The sequence below is a fragment of the Drosophila subpulchrella genome, chromosome 2L (genome assembly GCF_014743375.2).
Source record: "Drosophila subpulchrella strain 33 F10 #4 breed RU33 chromosome 2L, RU_Dsub_v1.1 Primary Assembly, whole genome shotgun sequence".
NCBI classification, from domain to species: Eukaryota; Metazoa; Arthropoda; class Insecta; order Diptera; family Drosophilidae; genus Drosophila; species Drosophila subpulchrella.
Window position 1 is genome coordinate 20,953,433 of NC_050610.1, and position 15,036 is coordinate 20,968,468.

Genomic DNA, 15,036 nt, shown 5'->3' on the forward strand with positions numbered 1-15,036 from the left:
CCAGCGCCGCAACAGGAGCCTGCTGGTCCTCCTGTATGGCCTGTACAGGTGGCGCCTGTTGCGGCTGTGGCGGATTCTGCATGGCCAAAAACTGCGCCGCCGCCGCCATACCATCAGCCACCGCTGCCATCATTGCCTCGCCATCACCGCCACCAAACTCCCGACGAGGAGGAGGGCCTGATCCTCATCCTCCATGACCTCTGGGAACACCGACAGGGCTTCCTTGACCGCCTCGTCCAACGCTAAAGCCCATTTCTGGCCGATGTCCTCCAAGAGGTCAGAATTGATGAGCGCTGTTGTAGTCGTCCTGGGATGAGCGCTGTTGTAGTCGTCTTGGGATATGCGCTGTTGCAATCGCTTGTCATCTTTAAGCAGTTGGTTGGCAGTTGGCAGTAGGCGGGTTGCAGTAGGTGGTTGGCAGTAAGCGGTTGGTTGGCGGTGTTAGGAAAACTCCTGTGGTCGTCCGCCCCTCTTACGTGCCATGCCAGTGTCCAATTGGCGGTTGACCACGGTTGACCCAGATTAAACTGGAAGCGATGTCCACTTCAGCAGTTGCAGGCACACAACGACATCGAACCCCCAAGCCTCGGTAGTGCGTCGGGGTTAGAGGGTAGCCAGCCGCAGTAGCATAATGACAGAGGGGGAGAAAAAACAAAACAAAACAAGGTAGGGTAATGAATTGTAGCATCCCTCGCCGTTGCTGTCCTCCCGGGATGAGCGCTTTGTAGTCGTCTTGGGGTGAGCGCTGCTGTAGTTGTCTTGGAATGAGCGCTGTTGTAATCGTTTGCAATTTAGTTGTGCAGGTGACAAACAAACGCACCGACATACAAACTTAAGCGAAGTCTTTCCAATTCCCGCAACGTTATTCCGCTATTCGCACCCCACATATGTATATGTACAGTGTGCATACATACGTATATCGCCAGTGCACAGTGGGTCAAGAGCTCACAAAAAGTGTTCTTTTCAAACAAACAATATTAAAGTCCGTAATTCCTTACATAAGTCCGACATTCCGATATAATAAATATTTATTGCCTATCCGACAGTGTGACCGTATATATTTACAATCTTAATTGGTTCCTAAATTCCAATTTGATTCCAATCCGTTTCCTTACATCTGAATTAAAATTCTAAATTATTTAACGTCATGGCAACATCAGTAAAATCCGCTTTAACCCGATTTATGGCCACAGCTGACTGTCTGATCCACTTTGAGGCCACTGTGAACGCTCCAGGTGCTCCTACACCAACGTTATCCGCCTGTAACATCCGTCGCGATCACCTCAATTCCTTGTGGCAAACGGTAAAGGCAGCATACGACATATGCTCCGACAGCATTATATCTGCCGGCGAGAGCGCCGCAGACACAAAATCCATACTAAAGTCCACGTATTACCAAACGTACTCCACTTACGAAATATTTGCCGCGCAGTTGATGGAACAAATCCAAAAAGGCTCCTCCCAAATACCTCAAGCTCCAGTAACTCCGTCCCGAAATTCCACGTCTTATGGCTGTCGGCTCCCTCCTATCGACACAGAGGTTTTCTCTGGCGACTATCTTCGCTGGCCGACTTTCCGGGACCTTTTCACGGCAATATACATAGACAATCCGAGTCTAACGCCCGTTGAAAAATTATTCCACTTAAATTCAAAAACAAGTGGCGAAGCTCATTCCATAGTTTCAAGATCCCCACTCACCAATGATGGCTTTCGCTCAGCCTGGAATAACCTAATTGAGCGTTTCGAAAATAAGCGATTGCAGGTGAACAGTCACCTGAAAACACTTTTCAATGTGCAATCCATAGCACAGGAGTCGGGAGCAGCCTTAAAGGAACTTCAACGCACTTTTCAAGGTTGCTTAACTTCCTTAAAATTTTCCGGTGTTAATATTGAGAATTGGGACCCTATCCTGGTTTATATGTGCTCGACAAAACTACCAAAGTTCACTCTCTCATTATGGGAGCAATCCATCCAAAATAAAGCCGAGATTCCTACGTGGCTTGGGCTTGATTCATATTTGACAGAGCGCAATCGAACTCTTGAGGCCGTCGATAGCTTCCGATCTGCCAATTTCCACCACGTCCAGTCCAAAGACACAAATCGAGTGGCAGAATTTCCAAAAATAAATTCCTTCAACACAAGGTTAGTTCCGATACCCAAGGGCTGCGATCTGTGTTCCAAGAAGAACCACCCCGTGCGTATATGTCCACGCTTCCTACAGATGACGGTAGACGATCGCCTAGCCTATATTCAAAGGAAGCAGTTGTGCTCCAATTGCTTTGCAAGTAGCCATCAATTCCGGGATTGCACAAGCGCTCACAACTGTCTCACTTGCCAAGATCGGCATCACACATTGCTGCATCGAAACAGCGGCCCTACTACTCCGACGATTCCATCCGACCCTCCAAGGCCAGTAACCGCCTCAGTTCCACACATCATTTCGTCCTATTCAGCGCAAGTTTCCGTACAAAAAGTCCCTCCTAAGAATACTCCATCCGAGTATTGGGTTCCATACCCATCCTTGGATGGCAGACGTACTCGAGGTATTAAATCCTACCAATGCCGAGTCTGCCAAAAGATCCATCCCCTACGGAAGTGCCACCACTTTCTACGGCTAAGCCCCCAGAATCGGCTCCAGGAAGTACATATCCAGAAGTATTGCTCCAATTGCTTGGCTCACAATCATACCAAGGACTCCTGCCGTAGTGGTCATCACTGCCACAAGTGTGGAAAGGACCACCACACTCTCCTACATACGGACGACCGATCTACACTTCCAACGTATTCCTGAGCCTACTATCCTGAGGTTCTTGCTACGGGTGTCCTCGCAAGGGGGGGGGAGAATGTTCACGTCAAAAGGGCGTTTAATTTCAGGAGGCAGTGTCGAGCGGCAGTTTTATCCAGATGTCTACATCTCGCGCGCTCGCACTGCCGTCCGCTCTCCCTCTCCATCTCTCCCCTAAGTCTCCGCTCTGCTCTGGAGCGCTTAAGTTAAGTTAGGCTTAGGCAGTTCATGTTTCAAAGTGTACTAATAAACACCTACGCTCGTCGCGAAAAAACCCCAAAAGTACTCCCGTGTTTTTTGGGTACCATTCAGTCTTGGGGCTTCAACTATTTCCATTGATCAAGCCGCACCGCCCCAACAAGTAATGTAAAGGAAGAAATGTACTGTATCATTAAAATTAAATTAAAAATATTATTATACATATATTATTATTATTATTATATTATAAATTATTTAAAAAAATTTAGCAACCCAGGCAATGATGGCAGCGGTGGCTGATGGTATGGCGGCGGCGGCGCAGTTTTTGGCCATGCAGAACCCGCCACAGCCGCAACAGGCGCCACCTGTACAGGCCATACAGGAGGACCAGCAGGCTACTCCTCCGACGCCACCACCAGCGCCGCAACAGGAGCCTGTGGCGCCAACACCACCTCCACCTCCGGAAGGCAAATGGACGTGGAGTCCAGCGCCGGCGCAGGAGCATGTGGCGCCAACACCACCTCCACCTCCGGAAGGCAAATGGACGTGGAGTCCAGCGCCGGCGCAGGAGCATGTGGCGCCAACACCACATCCACCTCCGGAAGGCAAATGGATGTGGAGTCCAGCGCCACAGATGCCGCCACCACCACCACTTCAGGCGCCACCGCCAAAAGAGGTGGTGTTTGAGAAGGTGTTGGTGGAGCCGGAGGCCCAGGCTGCCATCCCCCGTTGGCCCCCATAACTGTGCCGCCGCGGCCATCAGCAGGACGTAGGCGTCCTGTCGCTCCTCGGGAGCGGCCAGGGCGCCCATATCCAGCACTGGGAACGCCCCGTCTTCCGTTGCCTAACAATGATATCGAAGTGTCTCAGTGGCCACAGCTCCCCACAAGGGAACTGCAGAGGCACTTCGATGGCGATGGAAGGCAATGGACGACGGTGCCTTTCCAGTACTGGATGTGCTGGCAGAAATGCGGTCATCCGTTTAGAGCCAGGCGCCACACCTGCTTGGCCTCGTCCCTGACGTATTCTTGCCCCTACAGTTCCACTGTGAAGAACCCTAGTGGGCACAGGGCAAAGTGCGAAGGGGACGGGGTCACGGTTTACTTGCCGGATGGCCCACATGCCACCCTGCGGCGACATTGGGCGGGCATAAACAACGGGGAGGTGCAGCAGCCTTCGAGGGAGTCGTCAATGTCCCCCACGGCGCGGGAACTAAGCGAAGGGATTAATGCCTTGCTGTAAGTATTCATAAAATTTGATTTGATTTTTAACTTAAATTATAATTTTTATATTAATTTCAGATCCTTCCCTGAACGTAAGTAAATGACATTGGAGGCTCCCGAGCGGCCACGCCGGACTGATTGCGGATGCAGGTAATGTTTAAATCATAGTTGGAGCTGCTTAAATATTAAAGCATTTAATATTATTTTAAAAGTAAATACTAATACATTTTCTTTACCCTGCGGCAACACTGGGCGGAGCTGAACAAAGGGGTGATGCAGCCGCCTGCTTCCAGGGAGTCCTCGATGTCCCCCCAGTCGCGGGAGGTCAGTGGGGGATCAATTTATTGCAAGTAAATTTTTTACAGAAATAATCAATTGAATTTGATTTAATTTTAATTTCAGATCCTAGTGTCTAGCTTGCTGGACAAAATAGTTCAGCAAGTCTAGGGCGTTTGAATCCAACTTTATGTTTATGAATTAAATTTTTAAGTAGTTAATTATATTTACTTTAATAAAATGTTTAATGTCAACATTAAAATGTATTAAATTTATGTTTTTTATTTAATAACCAATATTCAGATATTCATCTCCAGCAGATGGAGTGCTTGCGGTTAGACCCGCACGCGGTGATAAAAGCCAAATGACTGTTTTGCCGACGAATCCCGAAATCGACAACAGCCTATCGACTTGCCTGAATATCGGCTATCGATGTGTGGCCAACGTTGCCACCCTTCGGGGAGCTGCCACTGAGCCTGCCACTTTTCAGAGGTGAGTATTCCGCTTGAAATATGTTTGTCGGATGAAAGAGTTTCAACTAACAGAGCTATTAGTAACGGTTTTCCAAGAAAATTATTTGTTATCAGTTCCCTAAAATCCTCACTTTAACCCTTTTCATAACGAAAAACATTTTTAAAATGAAGTTTAACATCCTGTTTAGTTATTATTTACGAAAACAAAGTTCACCCATAAAGTAGAAAGCTATATACAAGCGTTTGATCGAGCGTTAGTTTTTACTTTAAAGATCAAAAGTCCCGAGTATTCAAATGTATGTTTTAAAAACATGTTTCTTTTTTTTTTGAGCTAGGGTTTTTGTTTTGTAAGCTAGTTTTTATTTAATCTTAGCGTAAAATAAATGGTTTTAAGCCCACCTTAAAATATAAAAAAAAAACTTTTTGCCCGTATTAGTAGGCATTGCCCTAATAATTTATCCAAGGATATGCAAATTACTTAGCTTAGGTAAAGCTACTCAGATCGGCTTAGAGTTCCACTAGTCGAAAAATCTTATTCTTCGTAGTGTGACCGAAGTTTTCAAAGTTCACCCGCAATGCATCAGGCATGGTAGTACTGTAAAGCAGCTGGGCATGTTGCCAAACGGAAAACAAATCAACTGGAGCAATTTAAAAAAGAAGAGTCTGCTGGTACACAACGAAATTAAAATAAAAGTAATTGGAATGTTCAACGAATGTTTTTATTTCTTCTTCTCCTTCCAAGCATGCTTCGCCATCTTTCCCGCGCCATCTTTAGGCCAGCTCCGAATCCCAATAAGCATATTGGACCTCGAGGAAGTTGGAGCCGGATTGGGAACGGGGTTTTTTCTCCTCATGCTGCAGGAAGTCGCCCAGCATCCTGGCAATGGCAATTAGCGGGCGCCCCCTCCCTATAGAAGCCGGCGCGTCCTCCACATCCGTGTTAGCTGCCAAATAGCTGGTGGAGGTTGAGTCCTGTGGTTCCCCAGTGGAGAGCTCGATGGAGATAATTCTGGTGGTTCTGCTAAAAAGATACTTCTATTAGTACAACGTAACCAAATTCTTTTTTTCTTCCTTGCTTTGCGAGGATGGGAGCGAAGTCCCACTCCCTATGTTCCTTCCCTCTGGATCTCCTCCAGCACTTCAACTATTCTGCGGATTTGCCCTGTTGTGGTATTGCTTCTTGTCGATGATGTCCCACAAATAACAAGCAACAGCTTGGATAAGGCGTCCTTTTTTATCTGCACTGGCATTCTGCAGGCGTTTTTGGGGTTCTTCTTCCGTTTTTAACTCTTTGTTTCCACAATGCTTTTGCACAAACACCGCCAAAGATAAAATTTCTTATTCTTTGGGCCGCGGCTAACGGCGTTCATCGAAATACACTCGCTTAATCAGGTATTTTTTCTGGTATTTCCTTAGTTTTTCAGCGACGAAAAGCGTTAGTCGCGTATTTGCCTCTCGCTTACTCCTATGGTTAGCTCGAGGTTTTCGACGATGTGATTACTAGGCTTAAGGATATATTACCCTCTGCACACAGCCGCTTAAGAATCGCTGTTGCAACTTTAAGTGAAAGCTGATCGGCATAAGCAAACCGTATCCGAAGGGAGACGAGATAAATAATGTACGTTTTGGTGTAGCATGTGCAAGATCTTGCCAAGAGGGACATAAGCTGGAGGTTAATCTTTTCCTTAAAAAATAGCATAGCAATATTTATATTCAAGATGAGATCAATTGCTGTTTCCGAGCCGTTGAGAGGCTCCTTGGGCCTGCACCAACAACAATTTCCTCATAACGGCGGCATTTCAGTTCCAATGCATTTCCTTCTGAAGAAATTCTAAGCCGCAAAGTACAAAAATCACGTAAGTTCGTAAAAAAAATACTGAATAAATCAGTGGAATACTGAATCGATTTGGGTGTGCGGTCCCATTTTCCGCTGCAGCGAGTTGTAGCGCCCTTTTTCCGTCTCTTTCCTACACGTACATTTCTTATGGACGGAAAAATCCCGCCAGGGAAATTCAGTCGTTGATGCGAAAACCCCCTTGTGTTTGCCATTGTCGATCAGCTGTTCGCTTCAGCGATTCTCAATGTTAACAAGAATTGCTGTTGCAATTATGAGCGGCTGTGTGCAGAGGGTATAATGTGCTTGTCTTAAGTCGAAAATAAATCGAAGTAAGTCCTTTTGACAAGCTATAGTCATAGACACCGTAGACATTTCAGTTTAACCAATTTGTGCCATTCAAGGTAATTAAAAAAATTTTTTTTTTTCTGAGACCATTAATTAGAAATCCATTAGAACCATGGGCTCCGAGATCTCCGACAACGACGACGGCGGTTGGACCAGGATCAAGGACTCCGGCGAAAGACTATGATCTTTTTGTGGCTCTGGAGGAAATAACCATAGGGTGTAACTGAGCATTTTTCATCAATCGGCCGTGTGATTCAACGGGAGAAGCCGCTGAACGTCGAGATCCGTCCGAGCTGGAAGGGGGCACCAGGATCATCTTCCCAAAGGAGGGCGACGTGGTGCCCAACCGTGCGCCAGGCCTCACCCGATCTTCCGCCGGAAGTGGTGTGGTTTACGCTACACGCGCTGAAGCAGGCGCGGTATGATACTTCCCTGGAAGTGGCGACGCTCTTGGATGAGCCGCTGCATCTCTCCACCCATGCTGAGGTGATCAGTCCGGACTCGTCGCTCCGCTTCCCGGGTCTGGGACTGCCCCAAACGGCTCGTGCGCGGCGGCTTAATCGTCGTCTTCTTCATCGAATTCCCGACACGATGTCAGAGAAGGCCATATCCTCGCTGTGCTTCATCTTGCCCTGCTCCCCATAAGACGCGGTTACAAGCTTATGGGGTCCAGGGCAAGAGGAATTAGAGCGGGGATCTGGCCTTATGTGACATCGTTTTCGGAAAGTCGATGAGGAAGTCGACGATGAGGTCGCCGCGGCACGAGCCGTTTATCGGACGGGACAGTCCCTGACCCGGGAAGCGGTGCGTGGAGTCCGGGCTGATCACCTCACCCTGGGTGCTTAGGTGCAGGAGCTCGCCCAAGAGCGTCGGCAACTCCAGGAGGGTACCACACCACGCCTGCTTCAGTGAGATCAGGGCTGTGTAGCGTAAGTCGCACCCCTCCCGGCGGAAGATCGGGTGTGGCTTGTCCCGAAGAACGAGGACCACGTCGCCTGGGACTGCTCCATCAGTCGCGGCTCGTGCCGCGGCGACCTCATCGTCGACTTCTCCATCGAAAACGATGTCTCATCCCGAAACGATGTCACACAGGGCCAGATCCTCTACTTCATCTTGCCCTGCTCCCCATGAGTCGCTGCCACATCGAAATTGACGGCGTTTTCAAGTACATAAGCTTGTAATACCATTGTATTCCCCACTATAACATATCCAGTATAAGATGTATCAGGATTAAGCGTCGGTGGAGCGTGTCTTCAACTAAGGATTGTGTGAAAGCGCCATCTTGGCGCTGCTGATGGACGAATGTACATGGAGCGGGAGCGGTTCCCAAAATATAAAAAAATAAAATAAAATAGAAACTCCTTAATTCCGGCAAGTTCTTTTGGGCAGCTCGCTTTAACATATTAAAGTACTGATTAAATTACTGGGTATAAGCGTTTTGGATCAAAAGCGATTTTATACCTCTTGAAGAATTCGCTGTTGAACACAAAATATGTAAAAGAAATAATCAAAATAGAAACAAGTATATCTCTATATGTTCTTTGGGTTTCTTTGGGCAGCTTTAAGCCATGATACCAAGACGGTAGCCCATCTGAGCACTAGAACGCCATAAAAGGCTCCCAACGATAAAATCGGCTTCAGGGCACCCATTCACATATGTTAGTATACAACTGATCCTGAAAATAAAATATTTTTCGCAGAGATAAAGGTATTATTCTTATATATAACCATAGTTGGTGTAATTTAAAGTACTAAATCGATTTAATGATACTAATTTAGCATTATACCACTTAAGATATATAGACAAAGCGGATTTGGCAAAAAAAGCAACCAAATAGGTTAAGTTTTAACGAAATAGTTATTAATAACACAAGTGTGCCAAGACTTTTGTGCAGCTAATTTTAAAATTTTAGTTTTAAGTGATAATTCAATAAAGCAAAATTAATTTATTTGTTAAATATTCCCATTATCCAAAATAACTTTGTTGATTTATATAAAAATACCAAAAGTCATAGCCCCTATACAAAATTACATAGATTGCCCATACAAAGATTACCAAACTCCATGTAAGCTTATTTATTTTTTAATAAACAATAAATATTTACATCACAATCTTGTGCGAGATACATTTAATCCTTGTCTTTGCAGATTCTAGATGTCATTTCCTGCAGCGGTTCCAGCTCTTTGGCCGAAACCATGTCGAATTCTTGCACAAAGTAGTAAAAATGTTTATAGCAGGCATTTACGTGGGCTTCCTAAATCAACGTAAATGTTAATTAATTTGATAATGCTGATGGGGGTTTATCATATGCTAATACTCACTGCGCCAATGCTGACTATACGATCAAAGTGGTGGATATAGACGTGGACAAACACACGAAACAGACGGGTTAAAATTTTCCGACTAATGGCTGAGAAGTTTTTCGGAAAAGGAACATCTGAAATAAAGTCGGGGAATAAGTGATTATCGAGAACGCCAACGGACAAGGCTCTGAAACCCACCAGTGGATACGGGAAAAACAGATTCATTATTGATTTGTGTCTCAATCCAGTCCATTAAGTGTTCAATATATTTTTGGGCTGAGAGGGCAGTTGGCTTTTTATATCTAATATTAGAAAACAATTTTAATAATATGAAAATGGGTTTACCGGGTGATTTACTTACAGATCTCCATCAGCCCATAAATACTCATACCGGGATCCACCAGACATTGTGGGACATGTAGTTTCGTTGCAAAACTCGGAGACAGTGCCGTAGAGGAGATTTATGCGATTGAAAAAGTCCACAACTAGGATTAAACATTATACATATGGAAATTAGGCAATACGATATTTATAATATAGTTTTTACCATGTACAGCCAGCCAGTCGTTCAAATTCTCTCCCTGGGGCAGCCGCACAACTTGCCGAAGATTTATCCCTGATTGCAGACTCGCCTGAGCTTGCTTGTGCAGAGAATATCTAATTGTTCCCGAGGCAAAGGGCTTCTTTGGCCTAAAAGTCTGAAATACAATGTGAATATATGCTATTTGTGTATTATTTTGCATTAAACCAACCCCACCTTGCCCTTTTGAAAGAACTCTAAAAATCCATTTAATGCCATATTATCTTGTTTGAGATTCCGGTTTTAAAGTAAGGATTGTACGTTGGCACATATGTATAAGCTACAAAGTAACACAAGTTCCTAAACAATGGCGAACTATTCACGCTTATCAATTATGTTTACATTTGATTCTGTATTTATTTCTATTATCTGTATTTTTATGCCGTGAAAGAGATGGTAAGCCCTCGATAGGTTTCTTCACAAAAAGGTAATCGAATAGTTCTCCACTTAGAAAATAATTGTTTCACTACCACTGTTCCTCTAACAAAAGGTTCACACTTAAAAAAACGTTCTAGTTATAAAAACAAAATGGGTCTAAATGTTTACCTTTTTTGAATAAATCAATGACCTTACTTTGTATTTAGTCGTTTTATTTAAAGTCTCTAGCAAACGCACAAAACAGAATCGTTCAATGTGTTAACAAAAAGCAAAATACCCTACAAATTGTACGTTTAAAGTTCTGTATAAAAAGCATCCCAATACAAATACCATATTTAAAAAAACCAATCTAGTTAACTTACACATGTTTTGGTTAAAAATATAAATAGTAACTGCCGTATATTTATCATTATTTTATGTTAAGAATAAAAATATAGGTCATTCTTGTTTGAGGATACCGATTTCCTGAAGCAACTGGTCATTGTTGATTGGAGTGTTATTTTCACTTAACTGTCTATTCCATTGTATTAACTGCAATAGAGATGGGAATAAATAAATTGGTTGAACCCGGCTTGATAAGTTATATACCGACGCGCTCCAGTTCGGCACGCAAAGCCACTACAGCCTTCTCCCGATCCGCAACCAACTCTTCGAGGTACTGATAGCGTAGTTTCTTACGTGCCCGGCATTCTCTAGCACTTTGCCTGCTACGCTCTGTAAATGCAAAAGAAAATATATTAGATAGTGAATACATTCACAGGGTCTCGATAAAAAACGGTTTGAATTGGTTTCATGGTCGCAAAAGTAACCTTAGTTTTCAGAAATTATAATATACTCTATAAGGGTGAGCTGCGGGACACCAAATCTCTTCGGTTGGAATTGAGACGTATGCACAATGTGCAAAAAGAAATTAGATCCATAAAGATTTCGAAATAACCCCGGATACAATTATTTTTACAATGTCTTACCAAGTTTGGCCTTCATATCCAATTTTTCAGTCGATGTCTTTCTTCCTGGTTTCCGTCCTCTTTTTCCGCATTCTTTCCGAGTCTGCTGAAACACATTTACAAAAACATTGAATGAAATAAAGTATAATTTAGAAGATAAATGCAAAATCATTGTCTTATTATCCGATTTCCGTGTTAACAAACAACCCTCTAAAGCGTTTCCAAACATACATATGTATGTAGTATAATATGTATAAGTTAATAAGACAAAATTCCAATATTTCTTTGATAAAGTAATGATAGTAATAATTTAAAAATCGGTTTAAAAGTTAGCGCTCTTTACACGCTTACAAACACATTTGTGTACAATGTACATACATATTTACAAAAAGCCTAACTGCGCATTAACACATAGTCCGTAATTCCCTATTCGAAACGAAATGAATACAACCATTAAACATCTTATTACCGCTTGTGCTTCCTCTGTGATAGACATTTTATTACTTTGCATTTCCATTTCTGCCATTGCAACTCTTAAAAAATGCCAAAACCAATTCTTTGTTATTATGCGTCGTTTCGTAAATACTCAAGATAACAATAAACAAACTAATACATATGTATGTACAAAGATAGCAAAATATATCTCATTTGGAACAGTGGGAAATATCGAACTATCGGGAACTACCACAAAGCACTTCGATAAGAAGCACTTCGGTTTTTGATAGATGTGGAACTAGGATTCCCACAAAGTACATCCAGGATACTCGATACACCATCCAGAACTGCCGCGATTACTATTTTTAAGAAAAGATTTCCCTTTGGTGAATCTGTTTCAACATTATTTTGTATATTTTTTATAATTTTATTATGAAAAAATTATCCGAAAATGTTTCCACTGACGAGAGGAAAAGTTTATAGTAAGAAAAACCATCAACATATTCAAAGCGTATCAAAACAAATCATCAAATAGATGGTGCTTTATAGGAATCTGGTATTTTTTGCCATACAAATTTAAATACAAAATGGAACTTCGTATTTTTTATTTTTTATATTTTTGTTGTTAGTAAGGTACTATTTTTCCTAAGCTGTTGAATTACTGAATATGGAATAGGGTATACTCTAACAGCCCCTTCCCTTGAGGGCAATTTATTTATCAACTACTTTTCTTATATACAATAACGCTGTGAAAATGCTGTTATGGCATTTGATCAAGGATTATTTCAAGAATTAAGACAGCAAGTTGAGTTAGCGACAAAGTATTTTTCTAAACCCTTTTTAAGTACGCTAAAGTACCTATAAATTAAAATAATATTTTATTGAGCATATTGCTCCATGCGACAGTCATTAAAGTAATGGAAAGTCCCTTTTTTAAGGTCCCCGAATACTATAAATAAAACACAATTTTCGCCCGATTTCAGAGTTCCAAATGCGAGGCTATTTTTAAAAATTAGCATTTTTGCAACGAGTTTAACCACCCTGGTTGAAAACTTGATATAGATACAAACGCTTAAATTGTCCGGTGGTGATAACTTATTGATTATTTATTTTTCAAGCAGGTATCTGAAAGGGATATCGCTGAAACAGTAAAATTAGATGTCTAGCATGGGTGATCAGCGCGGGACAAGGGTGTACGTTGGCAATCTGACCGATAAAGTGAAAAAAGACGATCTGGAGGGGGAGTTCACAAAGTACGGCAAGCTGAATTCGGTATGGATAGCATTCAACCCCCCGGGCTTTGCGTTTGTGGAGTTTGAGCATCGCGACGATGCCGAAAAGGCATGCGACATACTGAATGGTTCGGAACTGCTGGGATCCCAACTGCGTGTGGAGATCTCAAAGGGGCGGCCGCGTCAGGGTAGGCGTGGCGGTCCGGCCGAAAGGGGAAGACGCGGCGATTTTGGCCGGCATAGCATTACGAGCAGTGGCAGTGGAGGCGGCGGCGGTGGATTCCGGCAGCGTGGTTCCAGCGGATCCTCGAGTCGTCACACAGAGAGGGGCTATAGCTCCGGACGATCCGGGGCCAGCAGCTATAATGGACGCGATGGCGGCGGAAGCGGCTTCAATCGTCGCGAGGTATACGGCGGTGGACGCGAGAGCAGCCGCTACAGCAGTGGAAGCAGTGCCAGCTACGGACGCACTGGTGGACAATCAGCTGGACGCTTCCGTTCTCGCTCGCCGGTTGGAAACCATCGATTCTAATGACAACACCCCTCATAGTTTGCCCTATGAGTAAAAGATTAATAAATAATAACTTAAGTGCGACGCCGTAAACGCAGACTCGAAACATTTAAAATCGTAGCATTCGATCGTTTTCGATCGGCCAAACAACAACAACACCCCACATCAACAAAACTGATAGTCGTCGTCGTATTTTCATTATTTATTTAACGAGTACCCATTAATAACATGACAATTGCAAGCACATAAAATTTAAGTTATAACGTAGAAAACTAGTAAGAAGAAATACGCTAAGACTCGAACAACGTCAAACCAAATTCTAGAAGTACGCAATTTTAATAAAGAAAATGCGGAAAAGTTTCTCGTATTACGTACAAGCTTTCGCATCATAATTGGTCTAAATATTAAAGAACTTCAAATGAAATCGGAATTGTTTAGGTGTTCATTTTTACAGTACTTGTATAATCACACATCTAATACCCTTCAAAATGAAGCTGTGTATAAAATTATACCTGGTTCATTCAGAAGTCTGAAATGGGATTTTCTGGATGACCTGTCCGATTTTCTGGATCTTGAAGACTATAGGAGGCAATAACCGGCAGGTGCTTGCAGGGCAGACCACCAACAATAATTAAGATATTGACTTTAAATTTGGTAAGAAATACTGCATGATCTACCTACATTTTTAACTCAATCAAACAAAAACTAATAAAGTGCTGCTCTAGCCAATGCTTCAAGCGACTATCTTAAGTTAAGAGTATCGGGTTTAACATATAACGGTTTTTCGGTTCCAGCATTTTTGATATTTTAACAAATTAACCAGTCATTAGTCAGTGAATCTCTGAAAAAACACTGAGATTCATTAGAATGCTTTATGTTTAAAAAAAAAAGCAGAGCAATATTCTTTTAATGAAAATGTCGAATAGTTAGTTAGCCTAAGGGGTTAGAGTACATTTGGAGCAAATGACTGCAGATACTTTTTTAAAGAAATGATGAGAGAAGTGAAAATAAAATTGGTTAATACGGCAAAAAATTTGTTTTTATTTCTGCGACTTTAAAACGAAATATTCACAAATATTTCTGTTGGAGAAAACATAGTTATTGCTTTTTTATTTGGCTTTCCTGGAAATGTATGTATATTTATGTTCAGGTTTACAAGCTGATGGGTCCGGAAACTTTAAAATATTACATTTATTTAGAGCACTTTTTGTGAATCGTTTATGGGATAAAAAGTATAGGGGTATATGCATATTTAAAATCCACACTTCGCATGTTGAAGATATATGTATCTTTTCGCTTTTTTCCTGTTTGATGAGATTTTTGTAATTTGATTTTTAAGGTACTGTGTGGCGTTAAAAATAAAAAGACCAATATTATTTCTTTAACAAATCACAAGATGGCAAGTCAAAATCTTTGTGGGACATTGTTTAGGTTTCTTTAAGTTCTTGGTTTTTCTTTCAGATATAAAAGGAGCGACGGAAAACGCGAATTCTTCAGCGCAGAATCTATATA

The 15,036-nt window shown here is 42.6% G+C and overlaps 4 protein-coding genes and 1 long non-coding RNA gene across 9 annotated transcripts; 3 read left to right on the forward strand and 2 right to left on the reverse strand.

The window, feature by feature from the left end:
• Positions 1-3,052: 3,052 nt before the first annotated feature.
• Positions 3,053-4,688, forward strand: LOC119546833 (leucine-rich repeat extensin-like protein 3). 2 transcript variants are annotated; one of them, XM_037853426.1, is made up of 5 exons: positions 3,053-3,165; positions 3,253-4,221; positions 4,285-4,356; positions 4,419-4,556; positions 4,609-4,688. In XM_037853426.1, the coding sequence occupies exon 2, from the start codon at positions 3,264-3,266 to the stop codon at positions 3,723-3,725; it is 462 nt and encodes a 153-aa protein (XP_037709354.1). In that variant the 5' UTR covers positions 3,053-3,165; positions 3,253-3,263; the 3' UTR covers positions 3,726-4,221; positions 4,285-4,356; positions 4,419-4,556; positions 4,609-4,688. The 2 variants fall into 2 exon arrangements, with proteins under 2 accessions (XP_037709354.1, XP_037709353.1); XM_037853425.1 differs by having other exon boundaries at positions 4,285-4,556; positions 4,609-4,687.
• A 2,321-nt stretch (positions 4,689-7,009) lies between these two features.
• On the forward strand, positions 7,010-9,424 carry LOC119548439. Of its 2 annotated transcripts, none has more exons than XR_005219297.1 (3): positions 7,010-7,121; positions 7,223-9,203; positions 9,286-9,424. It is a non-coding gene; the product is annotated as an uncharacterized LOC119548439 (long non-coding RNA). The 2 variants fall into 2 exon arrangements; XR_005219296.1 differs by having other exon boundaries at positions 7,072-7,193; positions 7,246-9,203.
• LOC119548438 (MOB kinase activator-like 3) lies at positions 9,190-10,427 on the reverse strand. Its single transcript, XM_037855697.1, has 6 exons — positions 10,199-10,427; positions 9,989-10,139; positions 9,803-9,926; positions 9,640-9,743; positions 9,460-9,575; positions 9,190-9,392 (listed from the first exon to the last, which is right to left on the reverse strand). The coding sequence occupies exons 1-6, from the start codon at positions 10,238-10,240 to the stop codon at positions 9,267-9,269; spliced, it is 663 nt and encodes a 220-aa protein (XP_037711625.1). The 5' UTR covers positions 10,241-10,427; the 3' UTR covers positions 9,190-9,266.
• Positions 10,428-10,766: 339 nt separating this feature from the next.
• On the reverse strand, positions 10,767-11,974 carry LOC119547056 (REPTOR-binding partner). Of its 3 annotated transcripts, none has more exons than XM_037853735.1 (4): positions 11,816-11,954; positions 11,368-11,452; positions 10,992-11,113; positions 10,767-10,930 (listed from the first exon to the last, which is right to left on the reverse strand). In XM_037853735.1, the coding sequence occupies exons 1-4, from the start codon at positions 11,870-11,872 to the stop codon at positions 10,838-10,840; spliced, it is 357 nt and encodes a 118-aa protein (XP_037709663.1). In that variant the 5' UTR covers positions 11,873-11,954; the 3' UTR covers positions 10,767-10,837. The 3 variants fall into 3 exon arrangements, with proteins under 3 accessions (XP_037709663.1, XP_037709665.1, XP_037709664.1); XM_037853737.1 differs by having other exon boundaries at positions 10,782-10,930; positions 10,988-11,113; positions 11,816-11,950; XM_037853736.1 differs by having other exon boundaries at positions 10,838-10,930; positions 11,368-11,449; positions 11,816-11,974.
• Positions 11,975-12,723: 749 nt separating this feature from the next.
• Positions 12,724-14,557, forward strand: LOC119548223 (RNA-binding protein Rsf1). Its single transcript, XM_037855359.1, has one exon. It carries the CDS (start codon positions 12,940-12,942, stop codon positions 13,543-13,545), a length of 606 nt encoding a protein of 201 aa, XP_037711287.1. The 5' UTR covers positions 12,724-12,939; the 3' UTR covers positions 13,546-14,557.
• Positions 14,558-15,036: the final 479 nt, after the last annotated feature.

Coding starts and splice junctions, on each gene's coding strand:
- LOC119546833 (XM_037853426.1), top strand. CDS start 3,264: ATGATGGCAGCGGTGGCTGATGGTATGGCGGCGGCGGCGCAGTTTTTG.
- LOC119548438 (XM_037855697.1), bottom strand. CDS start 10,240: ATGGCATTAAATGGATTTTTAGAGTTCTTTCAAAAGGGCAAG. Junction 9,927..9,988: donor CGACTGGCTGGCTGTACATG/GTAAAAACTATA, acceptor GTTTAATCCTAG/TTGTGGACTTTTTCAATCGC. Junction 9,744..9,802: donor TTATGGGCTGATGGAGATCT/GTAAGTAAATCA, acceptor TTCTAATATTAG/ATATAAAAAGCCAACTGCCC.
- LOC119547056 (XM_037853735.1), bottom strand. CDS start 11,872: ATGGCAGAAATGGAAATGCAAAGTAATAAAATGTCTATCACAGAGGAA. Junction 11,114..11,367: donor GGATATGAAGGCCAAACTTG/GTAAGACATTGT, acceptor TTGCATTTACAG/AGCGTAGCAGGCAAAGTGCT. Junction 10,931..10,991: donor TGCGTGCCGAACTGGAGCGC/GTCGGTATATAA, acceptor TCTCTATTGCAG/TTAATACAATGGAATAGACA.
- LOC119548223 (XM_037855359.1), top strand. CDS start 12,940: ATGTCTAGCATGGGTGATCAGCGCGGGACAAGGGTGTACGTTGGCAAT.